This window comes from Oncorhynchus mykiss, chromosome 12 (assembly GCF_013265735.2).
Source record: "Oncorhynchus mykiss isolate Arlee chromosome 12, USDA_OmykA_1.1, whole genome shotgun sequence".
Lineage (NCBI taxonomy): Eukaryota > Metazoa > Chordata > Actinopteri > Salmoniformes > Salmonidae > Oncorhynchus > Oncorhynchus mykiss.
Genome location: NC_048576.1, coordinates 90420565 through 90435776, shown reverse-complemented (window position 1 = coordinate 90435776; position 15212 = coordinate 90420565). Strand labels below are relative to the sequence as shown.

Genomic DNA, 15212 nt, shown 5'->3' with positions numbered 1-15212 from the left:
CAAAGAAGTACTATCAGAACTTGTCCAATAAGAAAAGCTTTTTCATTTTCCCGTTACAAACATTTTGTAACATTCCCTAGTGAACAGGACCCTGGTAAAGAAATAAGCTAAACGTCCATAGTCCTCCATTTAAACATCTAATGATGCTGATTACCTGCCTTGAATAGAGAGAGCTTTGACTTAGCAGAGCTCTTGGGGATGAAACACACACAGAGATTCAAATATGCTGCATCTGGGACCAAGTGGGGCCCTAAACACCCAGCCGGCCCAGGCGCAGCAATCCCATTTCAACATGCTCCTCCTGGGGCTTTAGGGAGCTAGCTGCAGAGTTGTGGTTACTGGTGGTTACCTCTGGAGTGTCGATCGTAGCTGTGAGCAGTGTGCACACAGTGAGGCTTCAGAGGATGTGCTCGGTTAATTAATTTGAAAAGAGAGGGCTCTGAGACTGAGGGGCAAAAAGAAAAGTTCATCATGATGATGTACTACTATACAGGAGAGGAGGGAGGGAGGGAGAGCATGGAGGGAGGGAGAGCCTGGAGGGAGGGAGGGAGGGAGGGAGGGAGGGAGAGCATGGACAAGAGAGGGAGGGAGGGAGGGAGGGAGAGCCTGGAGGGAGGGAGGGAGGGAGAGCCTGGACAAGAGAGAGAGGGGGGGAGAGAGAGAGAGAGAGAGAGAGCCTGGACGGAAGAGGGAGGGGAGAGAGAGCCTGGACGGAAGAGGGAGGGGAGGGAGAGCCTGGACGGAAGAGGGAGGGGAGGGAGAGCCTGGACGGAAGAGGGAGGGGAGGGAGAGCCTGGACGGAAGAGGGAGGGGAGGGAGAGCCTGGACGGAAGAGGGAGGGGAGGGAGAGCCTGGACGGAAGAGGGAGGGGAGGGAGAGCCTGGACGGAAGAGGGAGGGGAGGGAGAGCCTGGACGGAAGAGGGAGGGGAGGGAGAGCCTGGACGGAAGAGGGAGGGGAGGGAGAGCCTGGACGGAAGAGGGAGGGGAGGGAGAGCCTGGACGGAAGAGGGAGGGGAGGGAGAGCCTGGACGGAAGAGGGAGGGGAGGGAGAGCCTGGACGGAAGAGGGAGGGGAGGGAGAGCCTGGACGGAAGAGGGAGGGGAGAGAGAGCCTGGACGGAAGAGGGAGGGGAGGGAGAGCCTGGACGGAAGAGGGAGGGGAGGGAGAGCCTGGACGGAAGAGGGAGGGGAGGGAGAGAGAGCCTGGACGGAAGAGGGAGGGGAGGGAGAGAGAGCCTGGACGGAAGAGGGAGGGGAGGGAGAGAGAGCCTGGACGGAAGAGGGAAGGGAGGGAGAGAGAGCCTGGACGGAAGAGGGAGGGGAGGGAGAGAGAGCCTGGACGGAAGAGGGAGGGGAGGGAGAGAGAGCCTGGACGGAAGAGGGAGGGGAGGGAGAGAGAGCCTGGACGGAAGAGGGAGGGGAGGGAGAGCCTGGACGGAAGAGGGAGGGGAGGGAGAGCCTGGACGGAAGAGGGAAGGGAGGGAGAGCCTGGACGGAAGAGGGAGAGGGAGGGAGAGCCTGAACGGAGTGTGTTAACAACCATCAAGTTCTAGTGAACTGCTGTAGCGCTGTACAAACAAAGGGTCATCGACCCTCTGGCGACAGCTGTTTGTTCTAGAGACAGACCTGTGTCTGTCATCGTACAGTACTCATCGTGTCTCATCAAATATAGTAGTTGAGCTAAAGCTTTAGCAGTTAGAAACACATCAATTGTTGCAGGACAATGCGCTAGGCTATCAACCATCCAGATAGATGATAGCATTTCGGTCAGAGGAGGCTGGTGGGGGAGCTTTAGGAGGACGGGCTCATTGTGTTTGCTGGAATGGAATCAATTGAACAGAGTCAAACATGTTACCATGTGTTTGGTACCATTCCAGCCATGACAATGAGCCCATCCTATAGCTCTTCCCACCAGCCTCCACTACTATCCATCTGCAGCAGGGTTTTCCTAACTCAGTCCTGGGTAATGAATGGCCATAGCACGAGTATGAAGGACGTGTGAGAAAGTAAAAAGGGGAGAAAGCAAGCCAGCATTTGGTTTACAGTACCTACTCTACTAATGTTAGTGCAAGGAGGAAGGAGAAGTTTGTCGACTCACCAATGCTGTCCATCTCACATCATTCTGAAGCACCTAGTTCAACAACAACGAAATAAAACATGTAATGTGTGTTGTGACTGCCAGTGGAAAACAAACACACAGGTTGTAGTCAAAAGCAATCAAACCATTCATTCAGTACAGGACACTAACAACAAACAGGACCGAAAAGCAAAAACAAAAGGTTGACAATTTAGGCTAGCTAGACTAATATTTGCTAAAATGGGGGGGGGGGGGGGGGGGGGATCATTGCTATCAGTAACCTATAGGGTCGGGATATTTTGAGACACTGACTGAATTGAAATGCCAAGAACCTAATTTATAAGTTATACGGCAAGTAATTTGGGAGGGGGGGGTGAGAGCAGATGGTCGAACGAAATGGTTCAGTGTGCGGGGCTTGCGCTTTGCTGGCCTGAATGAGGAGTGGGAGGGAGCATGCTTCACTGAACAATGCACAACTGTGGTGTTGCTAGTGACAATAGGTGGATCTGGTCAAAACAGCCAACCACATTCACATAAATAAATGATGTAACGTAAGGACAGTCACGTTGGCATGCAAATATATTGCATCATTTTAAGAAAGGGATTCAATAGCAAGCTACAGTAAAAGCTCAGTTGATACCCTCCAATAAAATTGTATTTGCTGATGAGCTAGATTCTTGGTAACGTTAGCTAACCAACCAGCAACACCAGGCTAGATGTCAACTAGCGCACAACCTACGCTAGCTATATACTAGTTATCTAAACACGATTCGTTTTGCTCAGGAGGAGAGTGAGTTTCTCGCGTTATCATTCATTGTTGGCGTTTATTTCCCTGCAGTAGCACACCGTATCAAGCTAATTTAACTGTCAGTGATGATCAAGTCTAGACTGGTGTTAGCTAGCTATTGTAGGATAACGTTAGTTCTGCTGTGTCAGACATGATCTAATGACTGATTGATGCAATGTAGTCTCTATGATGAGATTGATGCGCCTTGAATATTCCCAGGTAGCATGATGATGGGGTAACTTTATGCTACCTGCGTTTCCAGTCACAACGAACGAGCTGTGGTGTGTTAGCTGGCGCAATGTGTCTGCATTAAACCACCACACTCAAACAGTGTAACGTTACGTGGGTGTACATGTGTGTGCTTGAAACTGTGTGGGGCGTTTATGCATAACGTTAGCCCTTCTGTCTGTGCGTAGTTATATGCCGTTTGTGCTTCAGTTTCTCAATGGCATTCCTGTTTTACCTTTCGTCTCCTGGCTTCAGCACTCCCGCTCCAAACAAAGCATTGATATATGACTCGTAGGTTTTGCCTCCAATTGTCCACCTTATAAGCGTTCACATGTGAGCACCCGGCTGGACTCATGACTGAAACAACATTCAGTTTTGTATTTTAAATGAAGAGACGTGTCCTGGAATCGAGAATAAGCTAACTAGCTAGCGGGTGCTTGCTGTCCAGTACAGAAGCTAGCTGTGGTTTCCGTTTGGAAATGGACAGCCGCGACAATACCCAAAATCAGATTCGGCATCTGACAAATACGTCCTTTGTTGACATTTTTGTACAGTTATCCGTCTTCGTGAATCTATTGACGTCTCAGACTGACAGTTGCCTTTATCCTCATGTCAAACACTTCCACTCAGGATGTGTTTTTTCTAATGGTATGTTGCGCGTCGAGCCCGCCCAAAGCGAAACATGATTAGCGGATACAGAGAGAGGTGACTTCATGTTGGCTGAAGAGTGCGCTGGTGCGTTGTTTCCCGTTAAAGTCACGCCCCTTTGCAGTAAGAATAGGATTCTGATTGGTGAAAAAATATGTCCTTTCATAAAGTAGGCGGACTCACTGGTCTAAAATAACCAATAGGCTGAGATTAAATCAAACCTGGGTCGCTTATTGGTTTTGTCAAATTGTAAAAAAAATAAAAAATAGTTTTATTTAATTGACAAAACCAAGTACTGCCCTTTCAACTGGACTACAGCGGTCGCCCGGCTGCCTCTGTACTAGTTAGAGGCCCTCATACGATGAAAATGTATAATATCAATTCATTTTTATTATGTACTGAATCACATGGCCAGACAATAATGCACTTATTCTGCACCAGTTGGATTATTTTGTGTGCAAATCTATTTCAGAATCTGTGAACAGAGGCTGCCACTTACTGCATTATCTATAAAATGCTGACATCTACTGGTTAGAAATTATATTGCACATTGACATCTATGTCACTTTCTGGTTGTGTCAGAGTTGTCATTTAATTGACAGCACGAAGTACCGCCCTCACCTGTCTGCCTGTGCTGTCGCAGTGCGATGCCCTCCCCTCATTCAATGAAAATTAAAGAAATAGAATTTGCTGAAACACTAAAGGAAGCCTACACTGTTAAAATAAGACAATTCAAAACACCAACATTATTTAATGAAACCATGAAAAGTAGTACACCTAAGAGTAACAAGCGTTAATAAGAACATAGTTTAAACTCACTCCAAAGTTACGTGGAAGGTCGCGGATGGAGCCATCAAAAAGGTGCATTCAGGATGGCTCAACCCCTTGGAACATTGTCATGGGACGGCGGTCACGTGTGTTGCAAAGCAGGTCACTTGTTCAGGACGGTTGAGGTAAGCTGTTCACACTGGTGTTCGAACGAAAACCCGTTGTACGTGCTATGATCCACGTAATGGAAACACCCAAGTGGTTCTTCAATCTGAATATTGGCCTTCTTTAATAGAGGGATGTCTAAACTCTTTTGGGGGAATACAAATTATTTACAGGCTAAATAACGATTGATGATCAATTGTCATTAATATTTTACAACTTATTAGGCTATTATAGTTCACATATTCATTTACATTACCTAATTTTAGAAATTTACTGAGACAGAAAAAAAGAGCTGTCATATTTTCCAACAATTTGCTGAAATATGCCCAGTGCAGTCAAATATGTAATAATCCTATGTTTTATATATATATATATGGGCTAGAGTGGGCATCGAGCCAGGAGCTATGAAGCCGGGGGATCGTGTTTCGGAGGACGCATGGCTCTCGACCTTCGCTTCTCCCGAGTCCGCACGGGAGTTACAGCGACGAGACAAGAATGTAACTACCAATTGGATATCACAAAATTGGGGAGAAAAGGGAGTAAAATAAATAAATAAACAAAATTGTAACCATAAACATCTACCTTATTTACTTGTCTAAACAGTGAGATAATATAACAGACTTGACTGCAAAGGCTTTGGGTTCATCGTGATGGTGCATTTGTGCTCAGATGCCACAAGAGTGAGGCATTGCTTTACAATGAAGGCCATGGATGAAGAAATCTGTCCACTAGGTTTGTTTGAGCAATGTGGTCAAATCAAATTTATTTATATAGCCCTTCTTACATCAGCTGATATATCAAAGTGCTGTACAGAAACCCAGCCTAAAACCCCAAACAGCAAGCAATGCAGGTGTAGAAGCACGGTGGCTAGGAAAAACTCCCTAGAAAGGCAAAAACCTAGGAAGAAACCTAGAGAGGAACCAGGCTATGAGGGGTGGCCAGTCCTCTTCTGGCTGTGCCGGGTGGAGATTATAACAGAACATGGCCAAGATGTTCAAATGTTCATAAATGACCACCATGGTCAAATAATAGTAATCATAGTAGTTGTCGAGGGTGCAACAAGCCAGCACCTCAGGAGTAAATGTAAGTTGGCTTTTCATAGTCAATCCTTGAGAGTATCTCTACCACTCCTGCTGTCTCTAGAGAGTTGAAAACAGCAGGTCTGGGACAGATAGCACGTCCGGTGAACAGGTCAGGGTTCCATAGCCGCAGGCAGAACAGTTGAAACAGGAGCAGCAGCACTGCCAGGTGGACAGGGGACAGCAAGGAGTCATCATGCCAGGTAGTCCTGAGGCATCGTCCTAGGGATCAGGTCCTCAGAGAGAGAGAAAGAAAGAAAGAGAGAGCATACTTAAATTCACACAGGACACCGGATAAGACAGGATAAATACTCCAGATATAACAGACTGACCCTAACCCCCAGACACATAAACTACTGCAGCATAAATACTGGAGGCTGAGACAGGAGGAGTCAGGAGACACTGTGGCCCCATCCGATGACACCCCTGGACAGGGCCAAACAGGCAGGATATAACCCGACCCACTTTTCCAAAGCACAGTCCCCACACCACTTCAACCTCCAACTTACCATCCTGAGACAAGGCCGAGTATAGCCCACAAAGATCTCCGTTGCGGCACAACCCAAGGGGGGGCGCCAACCCAGACAGGAAGACCATGTCAGCGAATCAACCCACTCAAGTGGAGGCCTGCGTCTTGTGACCGTAGGTATGTACGGCAGGACCAAAACGGAAAGATAGGTAGGAGCAAGCCCATGTAATGCTTTGTAGGTTAGCAGTAAAACCTTGAAATCAGCCCTTGCTAACAGGAAGCCAGTGTAGGGAGGCTAGCACTGGAGTAATATGATAAAATGTTTGGGTTCTAGTCAGGATTCTAGCAGCCGTATTTAGCACTAACTGAAGTTTATTTAGTGCTTTATCCGGGTAGCTGGAAAGTAGAGCATTGCAGTAGTCTAACCTTGAAGTAACAAAAGCATGGATACATTTTTCTGCATCATTTTTGGACAAAAAGTTTCTGATTTTTGCAATGTTACATAGATGGAAAAAAAGCTGTCTTTGAAATAGTCTTGATATGTTCGTCAAAAGAGAGATCAGGGTCCACAGTAACGCAGAGGTCCTTCACAGTTTTATTTGAGACGACTGTACAACCATCAAGATTAATTGTCAGATTCAACAGAAGATCTCTTTATTTCTTAGGACCTAGAACAAGCATCTCTGTTTTGTCCGAGTTTAAAAGTAGAAAGTTTGCAGCCATTCACTTCCTTATGTCTGAAACACAGGCTTCTAGGGAGGGCAATTTTGGAGCTTCACCATGTTTCATTGAAATGTACAGCTGTGTGGCATCCACATAGCAGTGAAAGTTAACATTATGTTTTCTAATGACATCCCCAAGAGGTAAAATATATAGTGAGAACAATAGTGGTCCTAAAATGTAACCTTAATTAAGGAAGACCGAAATTTACTGTTGATTTGTCAGAGGAGAAATCATTCACAGAGACAAACTGATATCTTTCCGACAGATAAGATCTAAACCAGGCCAGAACTTGTCCATGTAGACCAATTTGAGTTTCCAATCTCTCCAAAAGAATGTGGTGATCGATGGTATCAAAAGCAGCACTAAGGTCTAGGAGCATGAGGACAGATGCAGAGCCTCAGTCTGACGCCATGAAAAGGTCATTTACCACCTTCACAAGTGCAGTCTCAGTGCTCTGATGGGGTCTAAAACCAGACTGAAGCATTTCGTATACATTGTTTGTCTTCAGGAAGGCAGTGAGTTGCTGCACAACAGCATACAGTAAGATTGCTGAACTGTGGATACTACTTCCGATCTGTGAAAACAACGCCTTTCAGTAAGTCATTAGGTTACAGTTAATAGACCCTTGTCCAGAACTTTTAGTTTCTGATTACGCTTCAATGGCTACCGTTCTTAAAGATGGCCACTGTGGACAGGGCATTAATAATAACGGACGGAAAACAACGCTTTACTTAGTAAATTAGTCCTACTGAATGTTTTTAATCAAGCAATTTAAAGACATGATATCTGAAATGGCTTTGTTTATATTGCTACTTAATGTCAGAGATAGCTTTGTGTTGGTGAATGATTACCTGATCCAAGTTTGGTTGAATTGCAGTTGTCAAAAGAAAGCAGCCGCTATGGAGTAAACATTTTTCTCTCTTTACACACCTGCCATTTCCCCCTAATTAATCTCCTCTTATTTCTGATGAATCGGTTGGATTAAGTGGTTTACATCAGCTGCTCCACTAGGCATGTCTATGGTGTATACTAATTAACTAGGCCAGCAGTAGGGTTTTGTTCTGCCATTGAGTGGCTGTATTTCCATTAGCAGTATTACATAATGATACAGGAAACGTTTTAGTGTTACTGCAGTAGTTAACACAAAGATCTGTTCCAGATTCCCTCTGCCCTGTATACAGAGGTCAATATACAGATGCCCTGTATACAGAGGTCAATATACAGATGCCCTGTATACCAGGCATGGATTAAATCCACCTACTAAAGACTTACTGTACATCAAAACACATTTGTCTAGTTTTTTACATCGTTTAGCAGATGCTCTTATCCAGAGCTACTTACAGAAGCAATTAGGGTTAAGTGCCTTGCTCAAGGGCACATCAACAGATGTTTCAACTAGTCGGCTCGGGGACTCAAACCAGCAACTTTTAGGTTGCTGGTCCAACACTTAACCACTAGGCTACCTGCCGCCCGTCACCACTCACGTCTTCCCCTCTTCCTGTTTATCCTCAACTTTTAGGTTGCTGGTCCAACACTTAACCACTAGGCTACCTGCCGCCCGTCACCACTCACGTCTTCCCCTCTTCCTGTTTATCCTCAACTTTTAGGTTGCTGGTCCAACACTTAACCACTAGGCTACCTGCCGCCCGTCACCACTCACGTCTTCCCCTCTTCCTGTTTATCCTCAACTTTTAGGTTGCTGGTCCAACACTTAACCACTAGGCTACCTGCTGCCCGTCACCACTCACGTCTTCCCCTCTTCCTGTTTATCCTCAACTTTTAGGTTGCTGGTAAAAACTTAACCACTAGGCTACCTGCCGCCCGTCACCACTCACGTCTTCCCCTCTTCCTGTTTATCCTCAACTTTTAGGTTGCTGGTCCAACACTTAACCACTAGGCTACCTGCCGCCCGTCACCACTCACGTCTTCCCCTCTTCCTGTTTATCCTCAACTTTTAGGTTGCTGGTCCAACACTTAACCACTAGGCTACCTGCCGCCCGTCACCACTCACGTCTTCCCCTCTTCCTGTTTATCCTCAACTTTTAGGTTGCTGGTCTAACACTTAACCACTAGGCTACCTGCCGCCCGTCACCACTCACGTCTTCCCCTCTTCCTGTTTATCCTCAACTTTTAGGTTGCTGGTCCAACACTTAACCACTAGGCTACCTGCTGCCCGTCACCACTCACGTCTTCCCCTCTTCCTGTTTATCCTCAACTTTTAGGTTGCTGGTCCAACACTTAACCACTAGGCTACCTGCCGCCCGTCACCACTCACGTCTTCCCCTCTTCCTGTTTATCCTCAACTTTTAGGTTGCTGGTCCAACACTTAACCACTAGGCTACCTGCCGCCCGTCACCACTCACGTCTTCCCCTCTTCCTGTTTATCCTCAACTTTTAGGTTGCTGGTCCAACACTTAACCACTAGGCTACCTGCCGCCCGTCACCACTCACGTCTTCCCCTCTTCCTGTTTATCATCACTTTTTTCACTTTAGTCATTGACAAACAAACCAGAGATGTTGTGTAAAACAGCGATACAACTGTTCAAGTCAAACGTTAATTGTAAATGTCAATCCAGACTTAAATGATCTGAATGAATGACTTTATACATTAGTTAAATAGGTAAACCTCAGAGTGGCCACAATCTCTGGACAAAGTCCTAAGTCTAAGATAAACTTTTACAATAAATTCTTCTGAATGTCTTTGTTCTGTATAATTCAACTACAAGTTGAAATGCTTTATGTCTATTTCTGTCTTATCTTGATGTCACTCTATAATACGTTGGATATACGCATGCCCAAACATTTCCTAAATGGCACCCTAATCCCTATACAGTGCACTACTTTAGACCAGAGCCCTATGGGGCCCTGTTCCCTATACAGTGCACTACTTTAGACCAGAGCCCTATGGGGCCCTGTTCCCTATACAGTGCACTACTTTAGACCAGAGCGCACAATTGGTCCAGTGTCGTTTGGGTTTGGGTTAGGGGTAGGCCGTTATTGTAAATAAGAATTTGTTCTTAACTGACTTGCCTAGTTAAATACAATACAAAATGATTCCTGCTTTGCTTCGTCATTCATTATCATTCACAAATAATACAGCTCAGACTGAGTGTATAAGTTGTCTAACATTTGCTTCCTGGGTGGTTCTATCCAACGTGATCGTTCCATCACATTGAATGAAGACAGGAGAGAGTGAATGTACCATGTATAGGTTTGTACAAGGTTTGCAAAATTTGATAATGTTATGAGCTGAGTCTTTTCCTTCGTCATCATGAGATCTGGATGTTCTGTCTTCTATAACGGAATATGTTGTTATTAAACATCTTAATTGCCTCTCTCTCCCTCTCTCTCTCCCTCTCTCTGTGGGTCCATCTGAGCTCACTCTGTGCTGTTCTCTGATTGTCATCTGTTTGCTTTTGATGTGATGCTGTGGGGGAACAGTGTAGACTTTCCTCTGTTTAGTGAGACCGATTTAGCTCAAGCTTTTCTGTAGCCTGGTGCCAGATCTGTTTGTGCTCTTGCCAACTCCAATGCAGTCATTGTTTGGCATGATGAGGGAAAACGACTTGGCATGTTGGCACAAACAGATGGGCACTCAGGCTAGCTTTCCTATCTGTAGTGAGTAAGATTCAACTTTCCTATCTGTAGTGAGTAAGATTCAACTTTCCTATCTGTAGTGAGTAAGATTCAACTTTCCTATCTGTAGTGAGTAAGATTCAACTTTCCTATCTGTAGTGAGTAAGATTCAACTTTCCTATCTGTACTGAGTAAGATTCAACTTTCCTATCTGTAGTGAGTAAGATTCAACTTTCCTATCTGTAGTGAGTAAGATTCAACTTTCCTATCTGTAGTGAGTAAGATTCAACTTTCCTTAAATTGGAGCTTTCCTCAGTTTTGTGAGTAGGAGTAAATTTGAGCTTTCCTCAGTTTTGTGAGTAGGAGTAAGTTGTAGTTTTTCTGTCTATAGGTCCTACACACACTCAGGATCCACAACTGATGTACAACACAAGCCTTGTAGAGAGACTTCACAATGGTTGTGTAAACATCTTAGTGCAGACAAGCTATCCTATCTCAACAATATCAGTTGTATCACAACCATTGTGTCAAATGAGTTGTATGTACATCAGTTGTTCAACCTGAGTGTGTACGGGGACTAATATCTGTAGTGAGTAAGATTCAGCTGAGCAGCATTGGTCAAAACCAAACAAATCAATGTTGATTGGTCACGTGCACCGTTATAGCTTGTGCAGATGTTATAGTATGTGCAGCGAAATGCTTTTATTGCTAGCTTCTAACAATGTACTTAAATGTCAAACTAGTACACAAATATGAATATATAAAAACAACAAGAAATCAGGACATTTCAGAACCTATCCAATTAACAAATAGCACTGTAACAGTAATCCAAATGCAATCTATACGTATACACCCGTTGAATTTACACAATATATACCCACAATGATATGTACAGCAGTAAATACATTAGAGTGAGATATATCAATAACCCAGTATTTAAATAAATATACAGTGTGTATAAACAGTGTAACTAAAATGCAATGTACAGTAGTAGAAATATTAGAATGAGCCATGTTGAGAATACATAATTGAAATACACATATAGACAGTATGGACAGTATGTGAATGGTGTGTATAGACAGTATAGACAGTATGTGAATGGTGTGTATAGACAGTATTGATAGTATGTGAATGGTGTGTATAGACAGTATGTGAATGGTGTGTACAGACGGTATAGACAGTATGTGAATGGTGTGTGTAGACAGTATGTGAATGGTGTGTATAGACAGTATGTGAATGGTGTGTATAGACAGTATGTGAATGGTGTGTATAGACAGTATGGACAGTATGTGAATGGTGTGTATAGACAGTATGGACAGTATGTGAATGGTGTGTATAGACAGTATGGGCAGTATGTGAATGGTGTGTATAGACAGTATGGACAGTATGTGAATGGTGTGTATAGACAGTGGACAGTATGTGAATGGTGTGTATAGACAGTATGGGCAGTATGTGAATGGTGTGTATAGACAGTATAGACAGTATGTGAATGGTGTGTATAGACAGTATGGACAGTATGTGAATGGTGTGTATAGACAGTATGGGCAGTATGTGAATGGTGTGTATAGACGGTATGGACAGTATGTGAATGGTGTGTATAGACAGTGGACAGTATGTGAATGGTGTGTATAGACAGTATGGGCAGTATGTGAATGGTGTTTATAGACAGTATAGACAGTATGTGAATGGTGTGTATAGACAGTATGGACAGTATGTGAATGGTGTGTATAGACAGTATAGACAGTATGTGAATGGTGTGTATAGACGGTATAGACAGTATGTGAATGGTGTGTGTAGACAGTATGTGAATGGTGTGTATAGACAGTATGTGAATGGTGTGTATAGACAGTATGTGAATGGTGTGTATAGACAGTATGTGAATGGTGTGTATAGACAGTATGTGAATGGTGTGTATAGACAGTATGTGAATGGTGTGTATAGACAGTATGTGAATAGTGTGTTTAGACAGTATGTGAATAGTGTGTTTAGACAGTATAGACAGTATGTGAATGGTGTGTATAGACGGTATAGACAGTATGTGAATGGTGTGTGTATAGACAGTATGGACAGTATGTGAATGGTGTGTATAGACAGTATAGACAGTATGTGAATGGTGTGTATAGACGGTATAGACAGTATGTGAATGGTGTGTATAGACAGTATGTGAATGGTGTGTATAGACAGTATGTGAATAGTGTGTTTAGACAGTATGTGAATAGTGTGTTTAGACAGTATAGACAGTATGTGAATGGTGTGTGTATAGACGGTATAGACAGTATGTGAATGGTGTGTGTATAGACAGTATGGACAGTATGTGAATGGTGTGTATAGACAGTATGTGAAATGAAAACGTATGTCCAGCAGTAGTTATGTAGGATGAACCATGATTAGAATACAGTATATACATATAAAGTGGATAAAAAAGGTGTGTAAACATTAAAATGACCAGCGTTCAATGGCTTAGTACACAGGGCAGCAGTCTCTAAGGTGCATGGTAGAGTACAGGGTGGTAGCCGTCTAGTGACAGTATCTAATGTTCAGGGCGGGGGACTGGGCGGAGGCCCAGCTAAGGATGACTATTTAACAGTCTGATGGCCTGGAGATGGAAGCTGTTTATCAGTCTCTTGGTCCCAGCTTTGATGCACCTGTACTGTCGTCACCTTCTAGATGGTAGCGGGCTGAACAGGCCGAGATCCCTGATGATCTTCTTGGCCTTCCTGTGACACCGGGTGCTGTAGATGTCCTGCAGGGCAGGCAGTGTGCCCCCGATGATGCATTATGCTGACCGCACTATCTTTTGGAAAGTCCTGCGGTTGTGGGTGGTGCAGTTGCCGTACCAGGACAGTCACAGGTGAGCAAGGAGTACAGGAGGGGGCTGAGCATGCACCTTTTGAGGCCGCCGTGTTGAGGATCAGCGTGGCGGAGTTGTTGTTGCCTACCTCCACCACCATCTGTTCGGGGGCATGTACAGTTCATTGTAGAATAATAGTGAAGACATCAAAACTATAATATAACATATGGAATCATGTGGTAACCAAAAAAAGTGTTAAACAAATGAAGTGGTATACAGAAGATAGCCCTATTTGGTAAAAAGGCAAGAATATCTCAAATAAGCAAATGACAGTCCATCATTACTTTAAGACGTGAAGGTCAGTCAATGCGGAAAAGGTCAAGAACTTTGAAAGTTTCTTCAGGTGAAGTTGCAAAAAAAAAACATCAAGTGCTATGATGGAACTGTCTCTCATGAGGACCACCACAGGAAATTAAGACCCAGAGTTACCTCTGCTGCAGAGGATAAGTTCATTAGAGTTACCTCAGACATATCCCTCCACCTCAGACATATCCCTCCACCTCAGACATATCCCTCCACCTCAGACATACCCCTCCACCACAGACATACCCCTCCACCACAGACATACCCCTCCACCACAGACATACCCCTCCACCACAGACATACCCCTCCACCGCAGACATACCCCTCCACCACAGACATACCCCTCCACCACAGACATACCCCTCCACCACAGACATACCCCTCCACCACAGACATACCCCTCCACCGCAGACATACCCCTCCACCGCAGACATCCCCCTCCACCACAGACATCCCCCTCCACCACAGACATCCCTCCACCACATACCCCTCCACCACAGGCATACCCCTCCACCACAGACATCCCCCTCCACCACAGACATCCCTCCACCACATACCCCTCCACCACAGGCATACCCCTCCACCACAGACATACCCCTCCACCACAGGCATATCCTTCCAACTCAGACTTACCTCTCCACGTCTGTTTTTTGCAGAAAGTTATTTTTTTCCTGTCCTGTCCGCGTGATGAGTGGAGAACCCCTCTGGACAATATATCCAGAGAGAGCCCTGATTCCGTAAAACAGAGTAATTTACACTCCCTTATGTATCTTTGAAAGGAGATCCTCGACCTGAGCTCATCAACTTTATTGTCCAGGGACTGAACCTCAGCGAGTAATATACTCAGAAGTGGTGGATGATTTGCTTGCTGCCTGAGCATAACTAGAGCCCCACCTCTCCTCCCTCTTTTCCGGTGTCAATGTTTTTAAATGGGGGAGTCCAAACAAAGCATCCAGTTCAGGGAAGTCAAATTTCTGGTCAAATTTCTGTTGAATGACTGCCAATCCAATGTCCTAAAGTTATTTTCGCTGTAGGTAATAATACTAGAAACTCTTTGCACAAGTACTGCAAAGTTGCCTAGGAGCTGTCGGCTCATCTTGGTGGTGAGAAGAATAGACAGTCATGGAGGGAGGGGGAATCACAAATCCTCGTGACCTGTGTTTGTATGGTTTGTTTATAAAGATGAAAGAGAGCAGTCAGAACCCTGAGAACCCATTAGTACATACCTGTCATCTGTCCTGGAACATTTTCACACGCCACACACATACACGCGCACACATACACACACAAGCACAATTGGCACATCCACAGAAACAACCTGCTTATCCTATGAACAGCCTTCCTTTTCTCCCATCGTCTGGGGCCTAATTGATTAATCTGAACAGTCAGTGACTAGAACATTGTTGGTTCCCTCAGCCTGCCTCTCATCCTCACAACAATAACACTAGCAGTGATGCAGTAATAGCAACACAGAGCAGCTTGTAACCAACAACAGGTTTACCCATGATAAAATACAGATGGCTGAGGTATTATGTCTT

General features: G+C 44.7%; 1 protein-coding gene across 2 annotated transcripts in view; it reads right to left on the bottom strand.

Annotated features, from left to right (window-relative positions):
- LOC110519293 (ubiquitin carboxyl-terminal hydrolase 22-like) overlaps positions 1-3727 on the bottom strand; it is a 73939-nt gene extending 70212 nt beyond the window's left edge. The window contains exons 1-2 of one of the 2 annotated variants that reach the window (XM_036939139.1): positions 3328-3727; positions 2099-2131 (exon numbers count right to left, since the gene is read on the bottom strand). In XM_036939139.1, the coding sequence (XP_036795034.1) occupies positions 2099-2131; positions 3328-3447 (153 nt within the window). In that variant the 5' untranslated portion in view covers positions 3448-3727. The remainder of the gene's footprint in view (positions 1-2098; positions 2132-3327) is intronic. The other variant, XM_036939140.1, reaches the window with a different exon arrangement.
- Between the last annotated feature and the right edge of the window lie 11485 nt (positions 3728-15212).